Below are 24,171 nucleotides of genomic sequence, written 5' to 3'. Positions count from 1 at the left end.
AACAACTGTTACAGGAGTCAGTTAAATGAGCCTCATGCTATGCAGGAAATGCTAAAAGATTTTTGGGGGACCCATAATTTCAACATATAATTTTAACCCATAATTTGTCCGCATGTCCTGCCAATAATTTTACTTTCTACTGAGCAAGAATGCAAGCATGATGCAGAACATTGCTAAATATGTACTAGAGAGTCAAATATCAAATCACATATTCTTGACTGTTGATGGCTTCTATACGGACTTGTGTGGATTGCTTTCCTCTCTCTACCAATTGTTCTCCTCCTTCATGAACACATCCTCTTTCAATTTGCCCTTAATCTGATCACTCCTTTTATCCAGAACCAAACAACCTTTAAATACCATGTGTCAGTGCATGCCTGTTTGGTGTCAGAAAATAATAGCATTTGAGGAGGAGTGGGGTGGGGAAAACCTTAGGTGTACCCATCTTATTCTTTAACAAAAACAGGAAGTGCTGGTGAAACTCAGCGGGTCTGACAGCATCTATAGGGAGGAATAAAAGAGTTAACATTTAGAGTCCAGTGACTCTTCTTCATAATGGAAAATAGCCGGAAAAAGGCAGTATATATGCTGGTGACTAGTGGAGGATGGGAAGTGAACAGAGGAAATGGAGATTGTTCGTGATGATGACCTGAAAAAGAGAGAGAGAGAGAGAGAAATGCTGGTAGGGTACTAATGAGAAGATAAATGATTGGAAATTGGTTTGAAATGAAAATGATTGAAAAAGAGATTGAAAATGGGTTGGCTGTGCTGGGAGCAACCCATACAAAGTAAGACCTAAGTATGGGCACAGGAGATGAATATGGAGGAGGGAATTTATGGTATCAAATTATTAAACACAATGTTGACACCTGAAGACTCTAAGGTACCTAGGTGGAAGACGAAATGCTGTTCCTCAAGCTTTCACAGCCTTGGAGCACTGCAACAGGCCTGAGACAGAAATGTTGCCACAGAAATACAATTGTAATTTTATATTGCTTTTCTCTTGCTCATTTTGCTAAACTTTGTGAAAAGTTGGCTTAGTGCCTTCTATATTTAATTAAGTTTTCTTTAAGTGTGTGCTGAACATTTATCCTTTCGAAATACACTGTGTTCCAGACAGCCTTTGATTTTCATGTGATGCCTGTTTGCTTGTCTCATTAATAGTTCTCTCCATTTTAATTAAAGTCAACATAGAACGTAAATATGAAAAGAGTCAAAAACATATTTTGTACAGTTTACAAAAAATTGCTAACAAACAACTATCTACTTGCCACTAACAGGCAACTATTAGAAGATACTAATTTTGAATTTTTTTTTAAAAGACATATATATAATGCTATGTGCAGTCTAGTTATTAGAAAACTGTATCCTGGAGTTTTCATTCATTTTGTGCCTCAGAGAAGTCCAACCAATATTGTTTCATTTTAAGTTGCTCATTACTACCACGCTTCCTATTTTTAACAGATAAAATAGGAACTGTCCTATTAAGTTGAACAGTATGAACTTTCCATGAACCCTGATTGGAGATAATACTGAGGTGCGTTCATTCATGAAAACATTCCATTTTATATGCATCATGCTACACAGCTAGACAGCTGGGTGTAGTGGATCACAATCAACCCCTGCTGTCTCAGCTAATAGAACATAATGGTTGTAAGTTCTGCCAATATTTAATACCATGTGAGGAGAGGGTTTTTTTAAGAAAGGTTTATTTATGGGGGTCTGAGCATTGCTGACAAAGCCACCATTTATTACCTATCTTTAATTGCCTTTGAGCAGGTGGTGAGTTGCTGCCTTAAACTACTGCCATCCATGTGGTGTAGCTACACTCCTAATGTTGTACGGGAAGGAGTCCCAATCTTAAGAGTCAGAGGCCCCAGGGAATGGTTCCAAAATGAATGATGTTGGTGTATAGGTTGGCTGCTGTTTTTAGTGGGTTAGTGTTGGTGGATATTTGCACACCGTGTATGCTCAGTTGAGAGGGGTCAGTATGTGGCCTGTAGTGAGAGTGAGGTTGAGCCCTTGTGAGGAGTGCGAAACCATCATGGCCAAGCGCTTAAGGACTGTGGTATTAACTATATTTCTAAGTTTTTCTATTTTTAGTAAGAAAGACTGTAATGTTTAACATTTTAACTTTGTTTTCCTTATTTTCTGCTTTGTAACTAAGATAAAGTACCTAGGTACCTTTGTACCTAAGATGGCACTGTAAGTGGTGACTTGTAAATTTTTCACTGTACTCGTGAGTACATGTGACAATAAACCTAATTCAGTTCAATTCAATCCATGTGGCACACTCGTAGCGATTCTACTTCTGAGCTAGGAGACCCAGGTTCAAAGTCCCATCCACACTAGAAGCACATAATAACATCTTTGAACAAGTTGATTATAAATAGTCATAGAGATCAACAGCATATAAAAAGATCCTTCAGCTCACTCAGTCAGGGCCAGTTGAAAACGACAAAGGGAAATAGGGGCTAATTTGATCCAGATTTTCTTCCTATGTAGAACAGTATTGGTTTCATTTCAGTAAAGTGGGCCTATGGTTGGAAAGTTTCTATAATTTTTGATGCGTTGCTGTAAGTATTGTACAAGCTTGTTCGTGCTGTTGCGCTGCAGGTCTCTTTAGCATTGTGTTGAAGCTTTCAAAGCTTTGGTTGTGCTCCAGTGGAAAAACTACTGGCCACAGGTTTGATTTTGTTAGCAGAAGCATGCCTGAGATTATTCCTCATTGGAGGCAGGAGAGAGGGTAAAAGAAGAGGAATGTGAATCTTTAAAGTAAATGGAATGTTCTGCATAATGCTTATTTTTGGGAGAGGAAATGACTTGAGTTTGCGTGGTCAAGTATCAAACCTTATGGTGGAGGTGTAGCTATAATTCTCTCAAGGGGTGAAAATCATGCAGGTTTTACAACTGAGTCCCCACACTGTTGATTGTTCGCCAAGTATTAGAAGTAAAAATGGTCATAACTCCTTAACCGTAATGAAGGCTAGGTAATAATATTTTAAATAGGTGCACCAAGAATGAAACTGCCAATGCCCTTGGACAATATGAAACTGCCAATGCCCTTGGACAATATGAAACTGCCAATGCCCATGGACAATATGAAACTGCCAATGCCCTTGGACAATATGAAACTGCCAATGCCCTTGCAGTTGAGACTAACTGCACATTGGACAAAATGCCATTTGAGTCACAGATTACTGTGAACTAAATATCATGCCCGATGACATTTCCTTGTTACATAGAATGAATGGGCAGTTCCAGGATTTTACCACAAGATAGATGCTATGAACTTTTAAGTTTAAATTGTTGCAACAGCCAACTTGTTAGGTTGTAGGTGAACCGCACAAACAGAAGTTGCAAATCTGTGCTGTCCATACAAATGTGGACAGTTGCCAACTCTATTTTAAACATCAGTTGTTGAAATAACTTTGGGTTAGTCTAATATAATATGTACAGGTACTAGTAAAATGTGGTGTATAAAATATTTATATAGAGGTTTATGTTACACTGCATGTGTAAACCACCAAGACAAATGTGAAAAACTTATCTCACTTGTTAGAGTACCAAGGATGTTAAATAGCTTATAGGCCACTTTTTCAGGATAATTATATCTTACCTATTTTACACTACCTATCCAAAATTTCCATCAACAACTTTGCCAGAGTCTGCAGGGTAGAACTATTCAATGGTATGCTAATTATCAAGACCCATGGAACTCAACTTGCATCACAGGCCAGAGGCTGGTGGTTTTATGATATGTGCAGTGTTTCTCCACCCTGCAAGAATGTTTTAAGATGAGCTCAACAGCTCCATTTGTAAGGCCACAGTTGGGATTCAAAGTATGACATATTGTTTCCCCTCAATGTTGGTGACATGGGATTTTCCAGTGTGGGAGGTCCCTGTCTTTGGCCCTGTGTTTTATGTCTGAGGTCAAATAATTGATGTAATTTGTAGCTGTAATGCTGTGGAATACAAAAACTTAAATCCGGTCCTATTGAAGTATTCCTGTAAATGACTCACTGATAATGCTCTTGATTTTCTGCAGAACTGGAAAATTCCATTGACTTATTCTGACACCCTTATTTTACAATTTATTTTATTTTCTGAGTGTAAAAATTTCAGTTCAGAAAAATTACTTCATTAAGGTAATATAAAATATTCTTGCTTGCAGGTTCAGCCAATCTGGTTTAAGTGTTACAAATGAGATTATTATTTCTGCCTGCAGGTTCAGCCAAACTGGTCTATCTATTACAAATGAGATTATTATTTCTGGGAACATGCTATTAGTCACTTTTAGCCCGACAGAAGAGTGTGACCTTTCACAATATTCAATTACATTTCTGCAAGTACCAACAACAGGTAAGGAAAATAAATTGTTCTTCTTTTTTTGCAGAAAAGTAATTTCTTTAGATCTTGAGTCATTGGTTTTGTTGTGCATTACAATTCAAAATAGTAGGGACAAAGTTCCTTCAAGTATTCCTATAATGATTGATAAGTAGTTTAAAGAGCATATCTTTTTATTTTTGTGTTTCTGATTGTGAACTGAAATAGAAAGAGGTCTGGTTTTAAAACTAATGCTTGTAGAAAGGATTGATGCACCTTGACAGTCCTTTTAAGTATTTACAATGCTGTTATTTAAGAAGTGTAGGAAAGACTAGTTGCAGACAAGCTGGGGCCAAGCGATGTGCACATTGGAGATTCAGTTGGCACCAATTAATTTGAGAAATGGTGACCAGTTGTTAGTTACAAAGCCTTTCGCCTGCCAATAAATTTGATTGGCCATCAGATAGCTGAACATTGTGGGTATGAATGTCAGACTTCCGGAAAACAAAGAGCTGTCCTTCTCTTCAGCTTGAAGAAAACCAATTTATTTCTCTCATCACTTTCTGTAAGTTGTGACTTTTAACCAATAAGTCAGAGACATTATAAATGAAAATACCAGAAGAAAGAAGATTGAGGATAGGGGCCATTGAACCTCTTTCCCCGTCTTTTCCTCTGCCCATGAAACCCATTTTTTCTTGTGTCTTTGTGTCTGTCTATGTGTGGGGTGGAGGGGTTTATAAGGGTGTAGCGTCAGATGTTAGTGATTCTCAATTGTTTATCTGTAGCTCAAATCTCTTTGTAATAAATAGTAATTCTTGTTAAGTGCAGAAACCAGATTCATGCTTTCTGTTTAACTTTTTAAAGAATCTTTAACTTTCGTAACAGCACCAGGTATAACTAGATGTAACAACAGTTTTTAGTCATTTGTGTTGTTTTTATGCCATAATTAATTTTCTTCATCTCTTGACATTTGTTGCAACAGGGCTGAAATGTTTAACAATAGTGAGCAGCTAATGACTAAAACTGCATCAGTGTACAATAGATTATCAAGCACAGAATGCACAAAATGTGAAGGGTCTGTCCCAGACATGGACAGTAGTTCACCCCTAAATGCTATTTCATTTATGTGTGTAATGGGCATGTTCTGGTTGTGATTAAGAGCAGTTGATAAATTGGGGAATGATTAGGGGACACACATAGAAAAAAAATTTTCACTGTCAAGTGCCTGGCCTATGGAAGAAAAAGTGGCTTATATTTGTGCTTTGTATGGTATTGTGAATTAACCTACATAGAAGATAGACCAGCTCCTACTTCTTCCTTTTACTAAATCCATGTTTTCCAGATTAACATTATGGTGAAACAGAGCAGAAGGCAGCATGACTGAAAGAAAATGTCTCTTAACTTTACATTTGCAGACCCTAGTTTAGAGACTGACAACATACACATTTCAGGGGAGAGCCTAAGAGATGTCTGCGCATGGAGTTTACAAGCAGCACAAGTGCACAGGTTTATAAATGGGGAAAGAAGTAAGATCGCCCAGGAAATGGCTTGCATCCTGGCAATGTTCCAAAGGAGACAGATGTGAACAGCATAGGCTCATTGTACACTCAGATGTTTGAAGTTAACTGGGTTGCATAAGCATGTCTGCCCACTGTATGAACTACAATCTGTCTGCTGCATTTTAAATAGTATTGAAATCGTGCCAGTAACTTTAGTCAGTTGTATGAGTGCTTGAGAGCACAACAGAATGCAAGTGACACTTTCTATGAAAGTTTAAAATGCTGCCATCTTGGCTTAAGGCTCTAACTATGGAACTTCCAAATGAAACTTAGTGTTTATTCTGCTTCCAGCATCCTTTCAGGCAGTGCATTTCAGATTATCAAATCTCACTCTGTAATATAACGTCACCTCATCTAATCTCTGGCATTTTTCCTAACTATTTAAAATATGTTCGTTGATTATTGACCTTCATTCAATTGAAATAGTTCCTCCCTTCTGTACCTAATCTCAATCCTTCATAATTTTGATCATCTCCTTAACGTTCCTCTTTAGCCTCTCTATTCTAAAGACAACAGTGCATGGTCATCTCATAAGCTAGGGGCTGCATAGGAAAGGTAGGTCGATGGTGCAGGTTCATGAAGGTGAGGCCTTCATGTGGCGAAATCTCAGCAGGTCTGGCAGCATGTGTGGCGAGAAATCAGAGTTTACATTTCAGGCCCGGTTCTGAAGAAGGGTCACCGGACCTGAAACGTTAACTCTGATTTCTCTTCACAAATGCTGCCAAATCTGCTGAAATCTTTCCAGCAATTTCTGTTTTTGGTTCAGATTTCTTTTTGTTTATGGGCTAGGCCACTGTGGTGCATCTCTTGTGGTAACATGGGGTGGAAATCGATGTGAGTGATTCGATAGGGCAGGGTAATTAATGAGGCAGGTTTGGTAAGATATGGTAATATAAGTTGGAGAGGGGGGCGCAGTTGAGAACTCCAGAAATAGAAAGCTGTGGACGAGAAGTTTAAGAAACTTTTATTAAGAAATAAGTGAGCTGTATTAGTAATTTACTTAAGGATTTTGTGAAGAAATATTAACTAAACAAGCTAGCAACAATTGAATGCAAAAGTTTGTAGGGAAGAAACCAAGTACAGCCATCCCAACTAAAACTTGCAAGTGCAAACAGGTGATTCTTTGCTGAGGTTTCAGTACCTGTAAGTTGTTTGAGAGAAAAAGAGTTGAATCATTATTGCTGATATTTACAATAAAATTCATTCAACTAGTTCTTGTATAGTTTAATGGTTTGAGTTTTACTTTCCTTTCGTATGTAATAAACTTTGTGCTTTTTTAAGAAGTACATTGGCAGCCTCTTGTGATACGTTCAGTGTGGTGGGCTGAGGAGTGGCAAATGAAGTTTAATTTAGATAAATGTGAGGTGCTACATTTTGGAAAGGTAAATCAGGGCAGGATTTACACACTTGGTGGTAAGGTCCTGGGGAGTGTTGCTGAACAAAGGGACATTGGAGTGCAAGTTTGTAGTTACTTGAAAGTAGAATCGCAGATAGATGGGACAGTGAAGAAGGCATTTGGTATGCTTGCCTTTATTGGTCAGTGCGTTGAGTACAGGAGTTGAGACGTCATGTTGTGGCTATATAGGACATTAGTTAGGTCACTTTGGAATACTGTGTTCAATTCTGGTCTCCCTGCTAGAAGAAGGATGTTGTGAAACCTGAAAGTGTTCAGAAAAGATATACAGGATGTTGTCAGGGTTGGAGGGTTTGAACTAGAGGAAGAGGCCGAATAGGCTAGAGCTGTTTTTCCTAGAGTATTGGAGGCTGAGGGGTGATCTTGTAGAAGTTTATAAAATTATGAGGGACATAGATAGAGTGAATAGCCGAGGTCTTTTGGCTGGGGTAGCGGAGTCCAAAACTAAAGGGCGTAGGTTTAAGGTGAGAGGGGAAAGATTTAAAGGGATCTAAGGGGCAACTTTTTCACACAGAATGGTGTATGTACAGAATGAACTACTAGAGGAAGTGGTAGAGACTGGTAAAATTACAACATTTAAACAACATCTGGATAGGTATATGAATAGGAAGGGTTTAAACGGATATAGGCCAAATGCTGGCAAATGGGACTAGATTTATTTAGGATATCTGGCCTGAACGAGTTGGACAGAAGGGCCTGTTTCCATGCAATACAGCTCTGATTCTGTGACTAATCACAGAAATTCAAATTGCAAAACATAAAACTTAGTCTATCAAGCCAAGTTTAACTCTGGGATTTGATGTCATTATTACCAATAGTTGGGAGCATAAAGTATCATACCAGAATTTCCCAGATGAGTAATACTTCAGATATATTTTTTTCTTCAACAGGGAGACATTCATTTGAGAATGTTACATACTGAATGATGAGATGCTGTCTTGAAATTTGTGCTGAGCCTAACTGGAGCACTGCAGAAGGCCTGAGATAGAAATGTTGGCATAGGAACACAGTGGTGTGTTGAAGTGGCAGGCTCTGAAGAGAAGCATCTCATCTTCTGCTTGAGGACCCTGCCAGCCTCTAGGACTCCACATTGACTTCAATAACTTTAGAACTTGACTGTGTGCTTCTATGTCTTTAACCAAATCCTGACACCCTGGTCCTGTCATGACATGGGTTGCTTTCAACACAGCTATCCTATTTTTACTCACTCTTAACTCTCATCGTCACTTATTCAGCTTCTCTTCCAACCTGGGTTACTATTAACAATCCTCTCTCCCTAGCCATTTTGTATTTCTCTCTCTCGGCTCTATCTCCACCTAATTAGGCACCTCTTCCCAACTACCTTCCCTGTCTTCAGTATGACTTATACTTTTTCCTAGCTGCTATCAGCACTGATGAAGAGTCACAAGATTCGAAATGTTAACAATGTTTTCTCCCCACAGATGCTGCCAGACCTGTTGATATTTCTCCAGCATTTTCTGTTTTTGCTTCAGATCTTCATCTTCCACAATTCTTGAGAAAGAATAGTTGAGAAATCCTGCCACCTACGTTTACAGCTGACTTAAGAAATTATAATCATACAAACTGTCTTTTTTTAATGGAAGCAAGCCTTCTGTTATCTGTAGAGGGCTAAATTAACAGTCAGTTCTGTTTCTTTTCTTTTGCAGCATGTGGTGGTATCCTTGCTGGAATGAATGGGAGTTTCACATCACCCAGTTACTTGAACAATCATCAAGAAGAAATAAATTGTACATGGAATCTGAAGGTAACTTGCAGGGAAACAGGCTCCTAAATATTTGGCAGAACAAAGCTAATTTTTCCATTTGGTAGGATTGTGTCTCTATAGAACAATGTTGTTGGATTTATAATTTGCCTCAAGTGTAGATGAAGAAAGAAGGCAAATTATTTAACAAATCAATTCTTTACAATTTGTATTGCATATATTCTCACGTACTGGAAAGCTGAAAGCAAATCTGTGTACTTTTCTTTACAGAAAAGAGAAAGCCCGTATGCTAAAAATGCCTGATCAATAAGTCTAACATCCTTTTGTTGTATGTTTGTTTAGAACTGTTTGTATGTCCTCATGATGACCCTAAGTGCCTGATAGCCAAAATTCTCTCTAACTTGTCCTGATGCAGTTGTGCAGTAATTAGGACATGCCTGTGCAGGTGACATACAAGTTACATACAGTTAGTTGTCCCTTTAATATAAAGTTAAAGGGACCACATGGTGCAATTTTTGGACTTTGAATAGTGGTGGAAAATCAAAGGGATGTTGCTCACTGAAGTTATTTGTTTTTAAAGTGTAATTGTGTTGATATCTTAAATTATGTTCAATTTTCAAGATGATGGTAACTGTATTCATTAGCTGGGGTGTTTGGTAGATTTCTGGTAGTTACGTAGGTGAATGCCAAGGTCCAGTAGGTTCTGCTATAGAGAGGTTATGATAATGCAGTCTTAGACATCTTAGACAAGATGCTGGCTTGAGATTTTCTCTCCTCATATTTCTGTTCTCTTCTGATATTTGGTTTATTTGGAAGGACTGTTTTATATTTGGTTACACCAGGAATAGTGATTGTAGGTAAGCTTCATCCAGGACATAAAGTTGATATCAAAATTCCTCTGTGTCCTTTGTAATGCTTCCTTTGACTGCCATGATAATGCACCCTAGAACTGAGCTGTGCATAGAAGATCTGCCTTGGTAAGCAAGTGTCAGGCATTCTGGTCAAATGACCAATCCAATTCAATTGTGACTTTCTCAATATGTTATGTTTACCCAACATGCTAGCTTAATGAAGACCTCATTGTCTAGTACATAGTTCCAATCTCACATGCATAGAGCTGTGAGCAAGACTTTCAGTTTGGTAAGTAAATTATTCCTCTTAATTCCCAAACTGATGATCAAAGTCTGTTGAAGGCAACACCCTCGTTATCAATTCTTGCATGTGTTTTGTTGCCAATATAAACTGTTCAAGAGAATGTGCTGTTGAGAAGTGAATTTATTCACTGCTGACAGCAGGGCTCAAAACACTTTTGTAAGGCCATTCTTAAAATTTCTCAAAGGTTACATTTTGGTTTCTCAGTTCTTCTTTAAATCACACATTCCTTCATTAGATTATGCAGTCACTTAATAACAATAACTTTGTGTTTATGTTGATATACGGAAAAGAATTGAACTCTCTGAAAATGCATTAGAAGAATTAATCAATATCTAAGTAATTACCATCACTCCATTAAAGTTAAAGCTACAAATTGCAAAGAAAGCATTTATTTCCTAGACACCACGGTATTTCAAATGGCACAAGATATAGCATAAATTAGCAACAAATGATTTCTTCAAAAATCGTGGACATACATCAATACACAAAAAGCCATCATTCTAAATGCTATTTTGCCACTGGTGAGGTCACAGGTCAATGATTGCATGTTTGTCCCTAACAAAGCTATTGCCGCTCAAATAATTTATAGTGTGTAAGGTTTTGTCTTGTGAAAACACATTAGTCAAATCATTTTGAAATAAAATTATTCAATTTTAAATTCTACAATTGACAGTATTAATTACAATAGCATCCAGTGTCTTTTCCCCCATATACTAGCTCTTGAACTCCTGTAGTTTTAATCTGGAGACTCCACATTAATTTGAAAACAATTTATTATCTCCATTTTCACGTTCCCAGTTAAATGAGTCATCTCAATGTTTAAAACTGGTTTTCATCCCTTTTCAGGCCCTCTCTACCACTTGTCACCCCTGCAGCTCCTCTGTCCACTGCAGCTCTTCTCTCTGCTCCCATATCCACAGCTCCTATCTGCACAGGTGAAAAATCAGTTTAAAAAAAATACTAAGGAATGAATGTACTGGTCATACTGGAGCACTTTCTGAGGCATATAAAATAAGTTGGACCAGTGTACATCACTCCCAAGTTTTACTCCCTCTTCCTTCTGGGTTCCCAACTTTGCAGCCTCACTTCACCTAACAAACCCCTTCTCCCAGACCCTGTCTTGCTGCCGGCCTTAATCCCATCTTTGTTTCTGGGCCCACTGGTTGACCTCTTTGGCCTTACCTGCAGGTCTCACTTACCAGCCTTATTACCATGCCTGGCAGCCTTGCTTCTTATTCGTGCGTGCAGCCTGTTTACAGCCGGCACTCGCCCTGCTCCTTAAATCACTGACTGCTTTTCTTTTACATTTACATCTGACAGGCTCACATCAGCAGGAAGCAAGGGAGAAAAAGAGGCCTGTGACTGGAGGTGCAGTTCCTCACCATTTCATCTGCCACTTATGGAAGCTACTTTTCTCTGGTTACGCCCATGGGTGAATTTTACAGGGCAATTTGGGGACTGTGGATTTTCCTCCTGTCCTCGTATATTTTGAGCACTAGCTGATGACTTCTAGTTGTGGACTGAAACTTTAGGCAAAAGATCAGACTTTCCTGGAACAGGCTGGTATATTATTTCAGTTTACTTTATACTGATCATAAGGCTGAAGTTCTCAAATACACTGGAGAACAAGTCCATGCTACATTGCACATCCAGTTATGAACAAGCAGGATATACATAGTCATCACCAAACAGTAAACTGTCAAGAATGTCCTTGGAGACCTTGGTCTTCATCTGGTGTCATCTCAGATTGAGCAGCTTCTTGTCCATGTGATATCTCATTCTAATGTGGCAAGGTGGTGGCATACTGGTAATGTCTCAGGGCTAGTAATAAGGAACACCAGGCTAATGTTCTGGATACATGGTTTGAATCCAAGGATGGCAGATACATTTTTAATTATAGAATTTTTTAAAAATCTATTTTAAAGATGACCATAATAACGATGATCAAATATAAAGATGTTGATTTTCTGGCCTCTGAGTAATCAGGGATGGATATTAAATGTTGACCTCGTCATAGGACCCATACCCCATGAGTGAATAAAAAATGCCGGGATTACTGTCATGGAAAGCAATGGAGACTGTGGCAGAGAAAAACATGTTGAAAAGGCTATCATTAGCGCACACACCTGTTTTAACTCCTTGGAGGCCAGAAAAGGTCAGAAGACTCACCATCATCCAAGACATAATGACACATGCTGTCCTGGAACTGTTGAAACATTGTGATGAATTCCTCAGGGCAGCGAATTTCTCCATTACCTTCCAAAGGCCCGCTTGGCTGAATGTATCAAAAACCTTGGTCAGGTCAATAAGTGTAATGGAGCAGTTAATGTTCTATTCTTGAATTTCTCCTGGAAATATTGAGTGGTAAGCACCATATCAGTAGTTCTTTGACTTCCTCTGAAACCACACTGTCTTTCTGGCAGGAGATCCTAGTTGAGGCATTGCACTAAGCATTTCTGAAAGATCCTGGTGAAGACTTTTACAGAACTCAGTTCCTCTTTGTAAGATTGACAATGGACAATGGAAGCATCTTTGTATTCTTGCAGAATGATTCCTTGCTCCTAGAGAGAGTTCAATTAGCTCTGTGACCAGGCAGTGAACTCCAGCCTATGAGATCACAGCTAGGATAGTTTCAGTTCCTGGTGTTCGGCCACTAGACAGGAGTTTTATTATATTTTTGATGGCTGGGTCATCAAGAAATTTGCTCCTTTATGATGGATGAAAACTGAGGATGTGGTTAAAATGCTCTGCCCATTTTCCTAGAATTTGGGCTTTTTCTCTGAGCTGTACGGCCAATCAGCACTAAGAATTGGTGGTCAACCAGTAGACTTGGTTTGGACAGGTTTCAGACAATCACTGAATTTCTTCCAGTGTTTCTGGTTTATATAGTTATGATGTTCTTCTGCTTTCTGATTCAGCCATGCATCGATGGTGATGACAAGTTATTGTGGAAACCTGTGGAGGCGATGTTTGTCTTTCAGTAGTTTTTGGATTATGCCATTGACTTTATCAAAACAATCCTGATGTCTTTGACAAAATTTAGTTTAATAGATCTAATTTGTTTTATTGGTTTTAATGAGGCAATCTTTCACTGGAACACAACAAGCAATGTTGCAGAGATAACAGTGTAGAGCTGGAGGAACACAGCAGGCCAGGCAGCATCAAAGGAGCAGGAAAGTTGACGTTTCGGGTTGGGACCCTTCAGAAATTCTTCAGACATTTCTGAAGAAGGGTCTTGACCTGAAACGTCAACTTTTCCCCTCCTCTGCTGCCTGGCCTACTGTGTTCCTCCAGCTTCACACTGTGTTATCTCTGACTCCAGCATCGGCAGTTTTTACTATCTCTAAGCATTGTTGCAGATTTAGTTTTAACAATAAAACGTAAGTTTACTGCGTGAAAGAAATGAAGATAAGAGAATAAACGAAAATGATTCACATGTAATCTATGTTTAAAGATTTTAAAACACACATGGTAAAAATATATTCCTTCTAATCCCAAAAGGCTCCCAATATAGTACTCAAACACCAGAAAGAATTCCCTTCTCTATCATTCATTGGTTCTGACTAAGCTGTGGCTTCAATTCCCAATTGTGAGAATCTGATAACTTTTTACTTGACTCGTCAGCTTAAACACTCTCCAATTCAAGTAAGTCAGTATTAATTAAATACCTTAGGTCTGGAACTTTTAAACTAAACTCTTTATACTGTGGTAACCTATTTTTAACAACTCTAAACGAACTTGATCCCTTTCTCAGCACAAGCGCTTTACGAATCCAGCTTCAGCTAAGAACCCTTCAGAATTGCCCAAACTGAAACAAAATTAAAACATTTCCAGCTATGTATTTTTCTTCTAGCCCCAAAAAGAAAGTTAGAATTTCCTATTTGAAATTGTAATGCATGACACTATTTACTTTGTTAATTGTTAAATGCTCCCGTTACTCTCCAGAAGTCTTTCTCTCTCATTGTTCTAAAGGAAATCATCATGGCTATAGAAGTGCTTCCACATTAATTATTAAACCACTGGGATATACACACAACCTATATGCCACAAGTTGAAATTCAAAAATACAAACTCAAAATGAATGCTATTAAAATATATATAAATCTCACATTTTACATAGCACTAGGTTAATTTCTTTTGTAAAACTGAATGAGAGAGAAATGTTAATCGATTAGGAGAAGTCACTGGTGTTCTTCAAACAATACTATGGGATTTTTACATCAAGCTAAATATGAAAAAAAGACTGAAATAAAACAAAAAGACTGGAGGTGATGAAAATCTGAAACAAAAGCAGAAAGTGCTGGAGGAACTCAGCAAGTCTGGCAACATCTGTGGAGAGAAAGCAGAATTAACAATTCAAGTCTAGTGACCCTCCTTCAGAACTCAGAACTCAATGTTAACTCTGCTTTCTCTACAGATGCTGTAAATTTCCTCTTGGGGGTAAAAAAAGGCCTCCATTTATGATTTCAGGTAAAAGGTTATATCTGTAACAATACAGCAATGGTCTAGAGTAACACTGGAGGCATTCCTACATGTGCTGAAGCCCTAGAATGGTGTTTGAACATCACCTTCTGATTTTTTTTGTCAGCTGAAAATGCTACCAATTAAGTCATTTGTTGATGATTTGGAAATGTAAGTTTACTTTTTATCTTCATCTCCAATGGAAGTATCTCTATTTGTCAAGTGTGGTCAGTCTAATATTTAGACTCCTCACATTGGTTTGACAACAGGTGTCTGTCCCAGCTTGTGAAAAATACTCTCGGTTGACATCAACACACAATAGGAAATACTGCATTATCAGATGCACCGGCCTTCAGATAACATATTGAACTGACATCTGCATTTTCCAGTGTTTCAGATGAAATTGAAGATGAATGGAATTTATCTAAACCTGTGAGGTTCACTCAGTTAGTGCCTCTTTCAACCAACAACATAAAACAATAAATGAATTGTGTAGCTATCCTGCCATTTGTACAACTTGTTTGTGTAAAATTAATGCTACATTTGATTATATCATAATTGTCATTGCATTTCTAATTAGTGTATTGTACATGAGAGCTCTGAAATTTCTAAAAGATGATAGAAACTAGATAGTGCAATCATTTCTTTATTTTTAGAAATGTTTACTTTTCCTCATTTGGCTATTGTAAAGGATACATTTATGTTCTGTGACAAGGATACATTTAGGTTGAGCACATATCGACTAAGGTTAAAACCAAACCAATACATTTTTTTCTTTGGGGAGTTGTGACATAATTGTAAATTAGCTATGTGAAACATTTTATGTAGAATAGAAGATCATACTGAATAGAAACCCGGGTGTTTTCTTTCTCAATGCTGTAGGTTCAAGAACATTTTAGAATCATCATATTTTTCAAAGAATTCAAGCTGGGAGGCTCTTCAGCGATTGGAGAATCATGTGTGGCAGATTATCTGGAAGTTGATGGTCAGAGGTGAGCAAAACATGAAACAGCAATGCTCTTAATTTTGTAATTTCTTTATAACGTTTTATTGCAATTGCAATTGATTTGGCAGTCGACAAAATAACTGTTAAAGTTGGTGATTGACACGCAATAAAAACATAGACTGAACAAAATAGCTTACACATTAAAGCATCTTGGAACAAAACAGTTTGTCAAAATAACAATGAAGCTAATGATGCTTGCTCACTGTTATTTACATTTAAAATACACAAATTCAAGTGAGGAGCAGGTATACAGTTGAATGTGAATAGTCAAACTTTGCTGTCTGTGTTGTATCATTCTATTCTTAGCTTTGCAAAAACAATATTTCATTTCACTGTGCACTGAAAGTCATGAAGTTGTTTTGTTTATTTCCTAAGCACAATTAAACTCACTGTAGTAATTAGGACCCTGTAACAATATGATAGTTGTCTTTTGTGCCCAATCAACCTCATTAAAACTTAAATATCACAAGTGCATTTGTTCATATTTTAAATTTTTGAGAGATTTTAGAAAGGTTAAATTTTAAAATAAGCACGTTCCATCTCGGTATTCTTTCTCTCTTAATCCAATCTTTCTTTCATTCTCTTCTATTTCTTTCTGTATCTGATTTGACATTGAATTCAGCTTCATTCATGGTCATTTCTGTTTAATTTCTAGTCTCACTTATGAAGCAGATAATCTATTAGTTTCTCTGGGCACATAGTTCTAAGATGTCCTGATTCCCTCATTGCAGTGTTATCAGCTCACTTTCAGCAACTTTGTGGGCAAAATGTTTTTGTGCAGAACAGCGCAGGGACAAGTTCAACTAAATGGCAGACATCTGCTCTGTCACATGGATGTAAAAGATTATACAGCATTATTTCTAAAAAGAGCAGGGGAGTTCTCGAGACAACAAGGTGCAGGGCTGGATGAACACAGCAGGCCAAGCAGCATCATAGGAGCAGAGAGGCTGACGTTTCGGGCCTACCCTTCCCGGAGGTCTGGCAGCATCTGTGAAGGAAAAACAGTTAATGTTTCTGAACTTCTGAGGAAGTTCAGGGTGGATATTATCTTTCGCACCCTGTTTCCTCAGGAAGGGTTGGTGAAACTTCCTTCTGTAATGTGTTAATGGACTACTTGTACTTCAGCATTGCTAACTGGTGTTGCTCTGATGTTCTAATCACACCAATGACTTGTACAACATAGTTGCTTCAGAGTTTAGCAAATTGCCTCACAAAGTACACTTTGATAATGTAATAACAGCTGGTTACTGTTCAGCTGATCTTAGTCAGCAAACACTCTCCCCTTTAAACAGTGGAACTGCACTGCAAGTATGTGGACTATTTATCACAATAATCAAGTGGGTATTCCTTTTACTAGGTGAAACATCTGCATTTTAAATCTGATTATAATTAAAGTGCCAGTGAGATGAAAATTTGATCAGATATTATGCTGAATGGTGAAAATCACAAGTTTTTTGTGAGATGTCAAGTTGCAACAGGTCATGCACTAATGCTGGTGCTAATATTTGTGGCATCCCATCACTAATAAAATTTGAAAATCATTAGTAGCTATTCAATTGTAATTGTTCACTTAGTATTATGAGGTTTATGATATCAAAAGGTTGAAGAACCGGGACCAGATACTGGAATCTCCTTCCATTCTTTTGTCACATCCTACATTACATGGCTTACTCTTAATGTTTGTTGAGCTTACATAGCAAGCCACTGAGATCAGAAAATAATTGCTGCTTGGAGGCACATCACTACATTCTCTGAGCTACTAGAAATTATACCATTTACCTAAGGAGTACCCTCAGGAGCAACCAATAGGTTCACCTATATTTGATTTACCACTTGGGCATGGGGTATGATATTAGATGCTCCTCACAACATCCTGCATCTTCCACTGGTACTATGCACTGTTTTTGATGCAGAAAGGGCAGGGCAGGGCAGAGTAAATCAGTGCATGCCTTAAAAGTAATTGGAGGTGTTCAAAGCATTTTTATAACATGCATCCTGAGAGATCAAGAAGAAATGAGGATGGGCTGGTGATGAATATAAAGCAAAGTGTGTCGAATGTGAAGTGAGGAAGGAGAACTGGGAGGAGTTGCTGATTTTGCAAATGCTAGAATGGCAGAAGAGAATGGTGTCCACATTGAAAGCAGAGAGAAGAAAGAATGACGGCTTAGAATAAGGAGAGACGTTGCAGTGAGTTCTTATGATCTGGTTGTTGGATGAACAGAATTAATTGGATATGTGGAAGAAGGCATGAAACAGGAGTGAAGAAGATTTGTACCTGACCTTGCAGCCCTTGTAAGCTTAATATCTTTCTACACTGAAGCTAGGACATGGGATTTATGGTACCAGCCCTGGTTAGCTTCACCACCTCTTTGTAGGCTGACAAGATAATCATTGTGCTTAAGTTCCAGTGGGTGCTGAAGAACTGTATCCCTCTTACTAGACTTCCTCCAGCAGGATCATCAGTAAGGCATCCATACATCTGGCAGCAGCTCTGCGACATGTTACTACCAATATATTTGTCTCCACACAGTTCTAATGAAATCTTTCAGAAGTCAATACGGCTTTAAGAAAGACATTCCAGTTTTAAATGGGCGTGCAGAGGGTCCTGAAAATTGCAGATGGAACATGGGCAAATTCCCCACTTTCTGCTATGATCAGTTGCACAATCCGTCAATCATATTAAAATAAGGCTCAAGGGTTAAAATCGCCTGGACGGGTTACTGGCAACATCAAGTCATAATTGTTGTCTAACTATGCATCCAACTTCAACCCTGTGTTAAACTCAGGACCTTGTTTAGTACAACAGTAATAAGTTGTTCATGATGTTGCAGGCACTTATTCCTATGATAGCAATGTTTAGACAGCTTCCTGGTATACAAGCCAAAACTTGTAGATCAGTAAATGGCTGGAGGCCACTGTATCCTTGCTCCTTTTTAATTTGTAAGAAGTGCCTTGGTTTAAAGAGGTTTTAATAAATGAGACCATACCTAAGCTTAAATACTAATTGATATTATGAACATGTGACTATTATAGTTTTACTGCAAAAAGAAATAAGTAAAAATAACTCTTCTTGATACATATATTAAAATTTTCAATGGCAAGAAGAGACTGGATGACATGAAATAACATGTTTTAAAGATGTTGAGAAGGTAATCGTAACATACCCAAACTGTTTGATTCTGTCAATGATTTTTACTTTCTGATCTGTTCTGCAGATTCTGTGGAGACCACAAGCCATTTTCGTTTCTTAGTCATAGTTCCAGTTTGCAAATAAACTTTCATTCCAAGAAAATGTATACACAATGTTTTGCTGCTGACTACAAAGCCACAGATGGTAAGTGTTAAAGTTTTGAATCTTTTCACTTTTTAGATCGATGGCACTTCACTAATCCCAGAGTTTAATCTAGAATATACTTAAGTTATTACAATTGAAGATCAAATGACTTATAAAAAAAAAAGCTGGTCTGAAATGAGATTTCTCCAGAATATGCTGGTGATTTGTATGTAGTATGGGACAGTTGTGGGTGAAGAATGGAACAAGAAAGTGGTCTATTCCACATCCAGCTTTTAATGCCTACTGGATTTCCAGCTAGAAAATGGATGACATTCATACATCCATTTCATAATGGTGGCATGCTGAACTGATATTCAAAGAATGGAAATGTATTACAGTCAATAGACTTTCCCATGAAGGGGACAAGTAGAGCTCCCTGAAAAAGTAAAATGAAGCAGAAAAAGCTGCATATATCTGATGTCAGGTGGATAATGTAACTGAGAACCATACTGAATATTGAAGTTTAAGGAAATGAGTAGGTGAATATTTATCAAGGGAAGTCAAGAGAGATTAGAAAATAGATTGACATTTAACATGAAAGGAAGTATAAATATTTTCTATAGGCATTTAATTGTACAAGCATGCAAAAAGACTAGACTAGACTATTTGGGAGCTAAAAGAGAATTCATGCATTGAAGCAGTGGACACAACTGAGGTACTCAATGAGAATTCTGCATTTGTCCTTATTAGATAACATGATGTTGCCCAACAGGAGGTAATATAGACACTTGGATAGGTTTAAAAATTGATAATTAACAGACTAAGCTGTACCTAAAGTTGATAAGACACCAAGATGAGATGAAATGCATCCAAGAATACTGGGTCAAGTAAGGCTAGAAATTACACAGGCACTGACGTTATCTTCCAATTCTCCTTGTATGCAGTGATGTTGCCAGGCAAATTAATTTGCAACAAAATTAAGTTGGTTAAATGTGGCTTAACAAGAAAAGGGCATAAGAATCCTGCCCCACCATTGAATATAATCATGGTTGATCAAACCCTTCATTGCCTTTTACTCATCCCATCCCACAACACTGTATGCCAATTGGTAATGAGTATTGAACTGACTTGCTTGAGTTTTTTTGAGGTAGCATAACTGATTTGGATAATTTAGTTGATCTGGTATGCATATACTTCCAAAAGGCGTCTCATAAAGTGACATATAATGGGCTTATCAGCAAAGTTTGTTTTTATTCATTCATGGAATGGGGATGTCATTGGCTATCATTAGAGCACATAGAATAAAAAAGAACACTGGCATGATTGGTATGAAATTGGCTGAGTTGAGAGGAAATTTTGGAGAGGTTAACAGGTTGTTTTAAAGACTGGGAAATTATACAGGGTGATTGCCTAGGAGAATTCCTTAGGCTCACAACTTTGATAAATTAGTGACCGAGATTTAGGTGTTCACAGCACCATTTCAAAATTTGTAAATGACAGAAAACTTGGAAATGTTGTGAACTATGAGCAAGATAGGGATGAACTTCAAAAGGCATAAGTATGCTGGTGGAATGAACAGACAAGAGACAGATTAAACTTAATGCAGAGAAATGTAAAATTACTCATTTTGGAGGGAAGAATGGAGAAAGGCAATATAAACTTAAAGTACAATTTCAAAAAAGGTGCAGGAGCAAATGGGATCTGAGTGTATTGTACACAAATCAATGAAGGTGACAGGACAAGTTGAGAAAGTTTTTAATAAAGCATATAGGATCCTGGGTTTTATAAGTAAGGCATGGAACAATAAAGTATGATCAGTACAGGTTCTGTCTCAAATGGAGTCTAATGCTGAGCACCACAGTTTAGAAAGGACATAAAAACGTTATGGAGGACACTGAAGATATTCATAAGAATGGACTGAGGGATGAGGAACTTCATTTACATGGATGGAACAGAGAAGCTGTGAAGTTCTTGGGAGAAGATACAGATGTTCAAAATCATGAGGTCTTGAGAGAGTAGACAGGGAGAAACTGTTACCATTGGCAGAATGATTGAGCACAAATGGTACCTGTTAAGATGATTGACAAAAGAAGAAATGGTAGCATGAGCAACGAGTGTTTAGAGTATGGAACGGACTGCCTGAGAAGGTGGTGAAGGAAGATTTAACAATGGTTTTCGAACAAAGAAATAGACAATTATCTGAAGAAAAAAACATTTGCAGAGCTAGAAGAGTAAGCTGGGGGAGTGGGGCCCTGTATCATTGTTTTGGTTTGAGAAAATGTCAGCCCCAAATAAGGATACTGGAAACTGTAATGCTAGACCATAGCTGTGTTTGAATCCCTTTAAGATTTGTTGCCATTCCACTGTCTTCCAGGCAATGTTACACTTGGAATTTCACAGCCAAATAGAACAAGTAATATTTGGTTGACTTTGATTTTCTTTCTCCCCCACTAGAAGTTACTTACCCTATTCAGCCAAATGAATATTAGATTGGTGGAGAGTGGGTTCATATCTTGGATGGAATATTCTTCTCTTTTCAGAATATTCTTCTCAAAAATAAGAAGCTCCACAATCAGATTTATTAACCAATTACACCCTTATCATTTTTAGGAAATAGCTATGCATCAATTAGTTATTACAATGGCTTACTTTGCATAAAAAAAATTGACAAATCAATAAGATAAAGTAAACTTACAAGCTCTTCCTTACTGACCTTATTTGGAGTACTAACAGTAGGTCTGGGCACCACATCTTAGAAAGGAGATAATTGGCCTTAAAGGGAGTACAATGTAGGTTTACAAAAATGAAATCTAGACTTCAGGGGTTAAGTTATGAGGAGACTGAATATAAATTAAGTTTGTTTTCTCTAGAATTGAGAAGGTTAAGTGGTGATTTAATAGAAGTCTTCAATATATTAACAAGAAAGGACAGCATAGTTAAAGATGAGCTGTTTGCACTGGTTGGGGAATCTAGAACAAGGGGTTCGTCTTAGAATTAGTGCCATAGCATTCAGGAGAGATGTTTGGAAACACTTCTCCATACAAAGGGTGTTAGACGTTTAGCATTTTCTTCCATAAACAGCAGTGGATAGTAGATCAGTTATTAATTTTAAATCTGAGATAAATAAATTTTTGTTAAGTGAAGGTATTAAGGGACATGGGCCAAATGCAGGTACATGGAGCTGGGCCACAGATCAGCCAGGAATGGTGAACCCGGCCTGAGGGGTGAATGGCCTACTCCTATTCCTATGAAATTGTGTTCTGAACCAGTGGAACATTGATTAGCACCAATATTTGTATTCAAATTCATATCATTCTCATTTTCACCATAATTTAGATATATATTCATAACCAACTAGAACACAGATTAAGTTTTCTTTTGTACAAATTTATTAAATACCAGGGGAACAATGATGTAAAATTCTTGACATAAATTTTATTTGTTTTTTTCTGACAGCACATGTGCAATCATCTAAGTCACATTCATGAAGCAAATGGATGGGAGGATTCTATCCACACATACAGATTTCACCATGAAAGTCATCACAGATCTACAAGCAAGATTCAGAGCATTACTGCTTGCAAAAACAATGTTTAAACACTGCAAACTCTCAAACTCTGAATGAAATCTGTTTCCATAACAACTGGTATGCCAGCAAAATTTGCTGCAAACTGTGTTACCAAAATGCACTGAGGAAGATTTTGAGATATAAGGTGTTTTTTTGTTAAGCTACCAAATATACCAATGAAGAAAAGGTTTTTAAGAAGGAGGATCAATAAGTCCAATCATAGTTTTGGATATTAAATAAGCAACACCATTCCTGATCCAATATGTTTTAATTCACTTAATGAATGTTAAAGATTCCAACGCAAGTGTTCAGCTGCTTCTATATTCTTTAGGTTCCTACTAATTTGTGACCCCTCAGAATCTCAAACCACTTCCCAATTCTGTAAAAGAAGCATCGTGGACTTCCCTGAATCAACTGTTTTTCATGGAGTGATCATTGCTGCTACTTGATGAAATTACATTACATATTGTAACAAAAAGACTTGCATTCCGACATCCTGTTTTATAACCTTGGTATATCCCAAAGTTCTTTGAATACAGTCACTGTTGGAATGCAGAAAATATGCCATAGTCCCACCTCCATCTAAATAATATTCTGCAGGATTACCAATAGTATGAATTAAGGCCATAAAATTTCTGGGCTGTTGAGCCTGGATTTTGAATGCTGTTGGAAGAATGGAATTTTAGAACTGCAAAGATCATATTCTATTTCAGTGCTAGAGAATTCCTGGCACGTCAAGGGAAGATGCATAATATAGGCAATTAAGTGTGTATAACATCTACTAGAAACAGAAATTGTTGGCGAAATGAAGTAGATCTGACAGCACCTGTGGACAGGCAGAGTGCAATATGACTCTTTGTTGGAAGATAAATCGTGTGACATTTTCTTCCATTTACGTCCAAGATATAATTGGACATGAGAGCCACTTCTGTATATTCCTGACATCCAGTGTTGATGCAAATGGGTTAAAGATTCAAAAGCTGATGGAGACTATGCCGTAAATTGCTTTGCAGTGTATTGTAGGCTGGCTATCAGCATTACAAGATTCCATGGCAAACCCTTTTGTAACCGATTCTTGTTCAAGATGCTGCCTTTTGTTACCAAAGAAAAATATTGCTTTCTTAACTTAAGAAATGTTTGTATTTCAAACAAAAATCTAATTAGTATTTCCAATAGTTAGTATATTGTAATTTTTATCAGTGTTTAATTAATCTCTTTTGACAGACTTGTGGTTTTTGGTGATTTTTTTAAATCCAACAATCATTTTGTGATATTTTCATCAATTATATATATTTATAGAATATTCTGTATTGAAATGAATATTTTTTTCATTAAAATGCTGTTTTGCTACTTGTGTATTTGTTTAAATAACAGAGCATAGGCACCTTAACCAAAGCCAAGGTAGCATGCTTGTTTTCAGAATACTCCTCCTGTATTGCTAATCCCGACTCAGCATGTACCTCCAGCTGAGCAGAGCTTAGAGTGTCCTGAGTCTGTCCCTAACACCAGCATCGAATCCTGCCCATTTTCTATGTAACAACTCAACTGTCTGCCTAGAGGGCCTCCCCCTGGAGGTTGTAATGATTCACCTGATGGTGCTTCCTCAGAGTGCACAACCCCTTTTGAGGAATTTTTTTACCCTGTTCCATCTCCTGTTTTATGCTAAAAGGGCCTGATTGTGGTTG

The 24,171-nt window shown here is 37.5% G+C and overlaps 1 protein-coding gene across 1 annotated transcript in view; it reads left to right on the top strand.

The window, feature by feature from the left end:
- The window catches only part of LOC109932127 (suppressor of tumorigenicity 14 protein homolog), a 51,045-nt gene extending 27,209 nt beyond the window's left edge, over positions 1 to 23,836 (top strand). The window contains exons 8-12 of the mRNA XM_048602951.1: positions 4,229 to 4,362; positions 8,967 to 9,064; positions 15,521 to 15,630; positions 18,860 to 18,978; positions 22,375 to 23,836. Coding sequence (XP_048458908.1) covers positions 4,229 to 4,362; positions 8,967 to 9,064; positions 15,521 to 15,630; positions 18,860 to 18,978; positions 22,375 to 22,406 — 493 coding nt within the window. The 3' untranslated portion in view covers positions 22,407 to 23,836. The remainder of the gene's footprint in view (positions 1 to 4,228; positions 4,363 to 8,966; positions 9,065 to 15,520; positions 15,631 to 18,859; positions 18,979 to 22,374) is intronic.
- The last annotated feature ends 335 nt before the right edge of the window (positions 23,837 to 24,171 follow it).

Source organism: Rhincodon typus, chromosome 11 (assembly GCF_021869965.1).
Source record: "Rhincodon typus isolate 14 chromosome 11, sRhiTyp1.1, whole genome shotgun sequence".
In the NCBI taxonomy this organism is placed as follows: domain Eukaryota; kingdom Metazoa; phylum Chordata; class Chondrichthyes; order Orectolobiformes; family Rhincodontidae; genus Rhincodon; species Rhincodon typus.
This window is presented reverse-complemented; position numbering and strand designations above follow the sequence as displayed.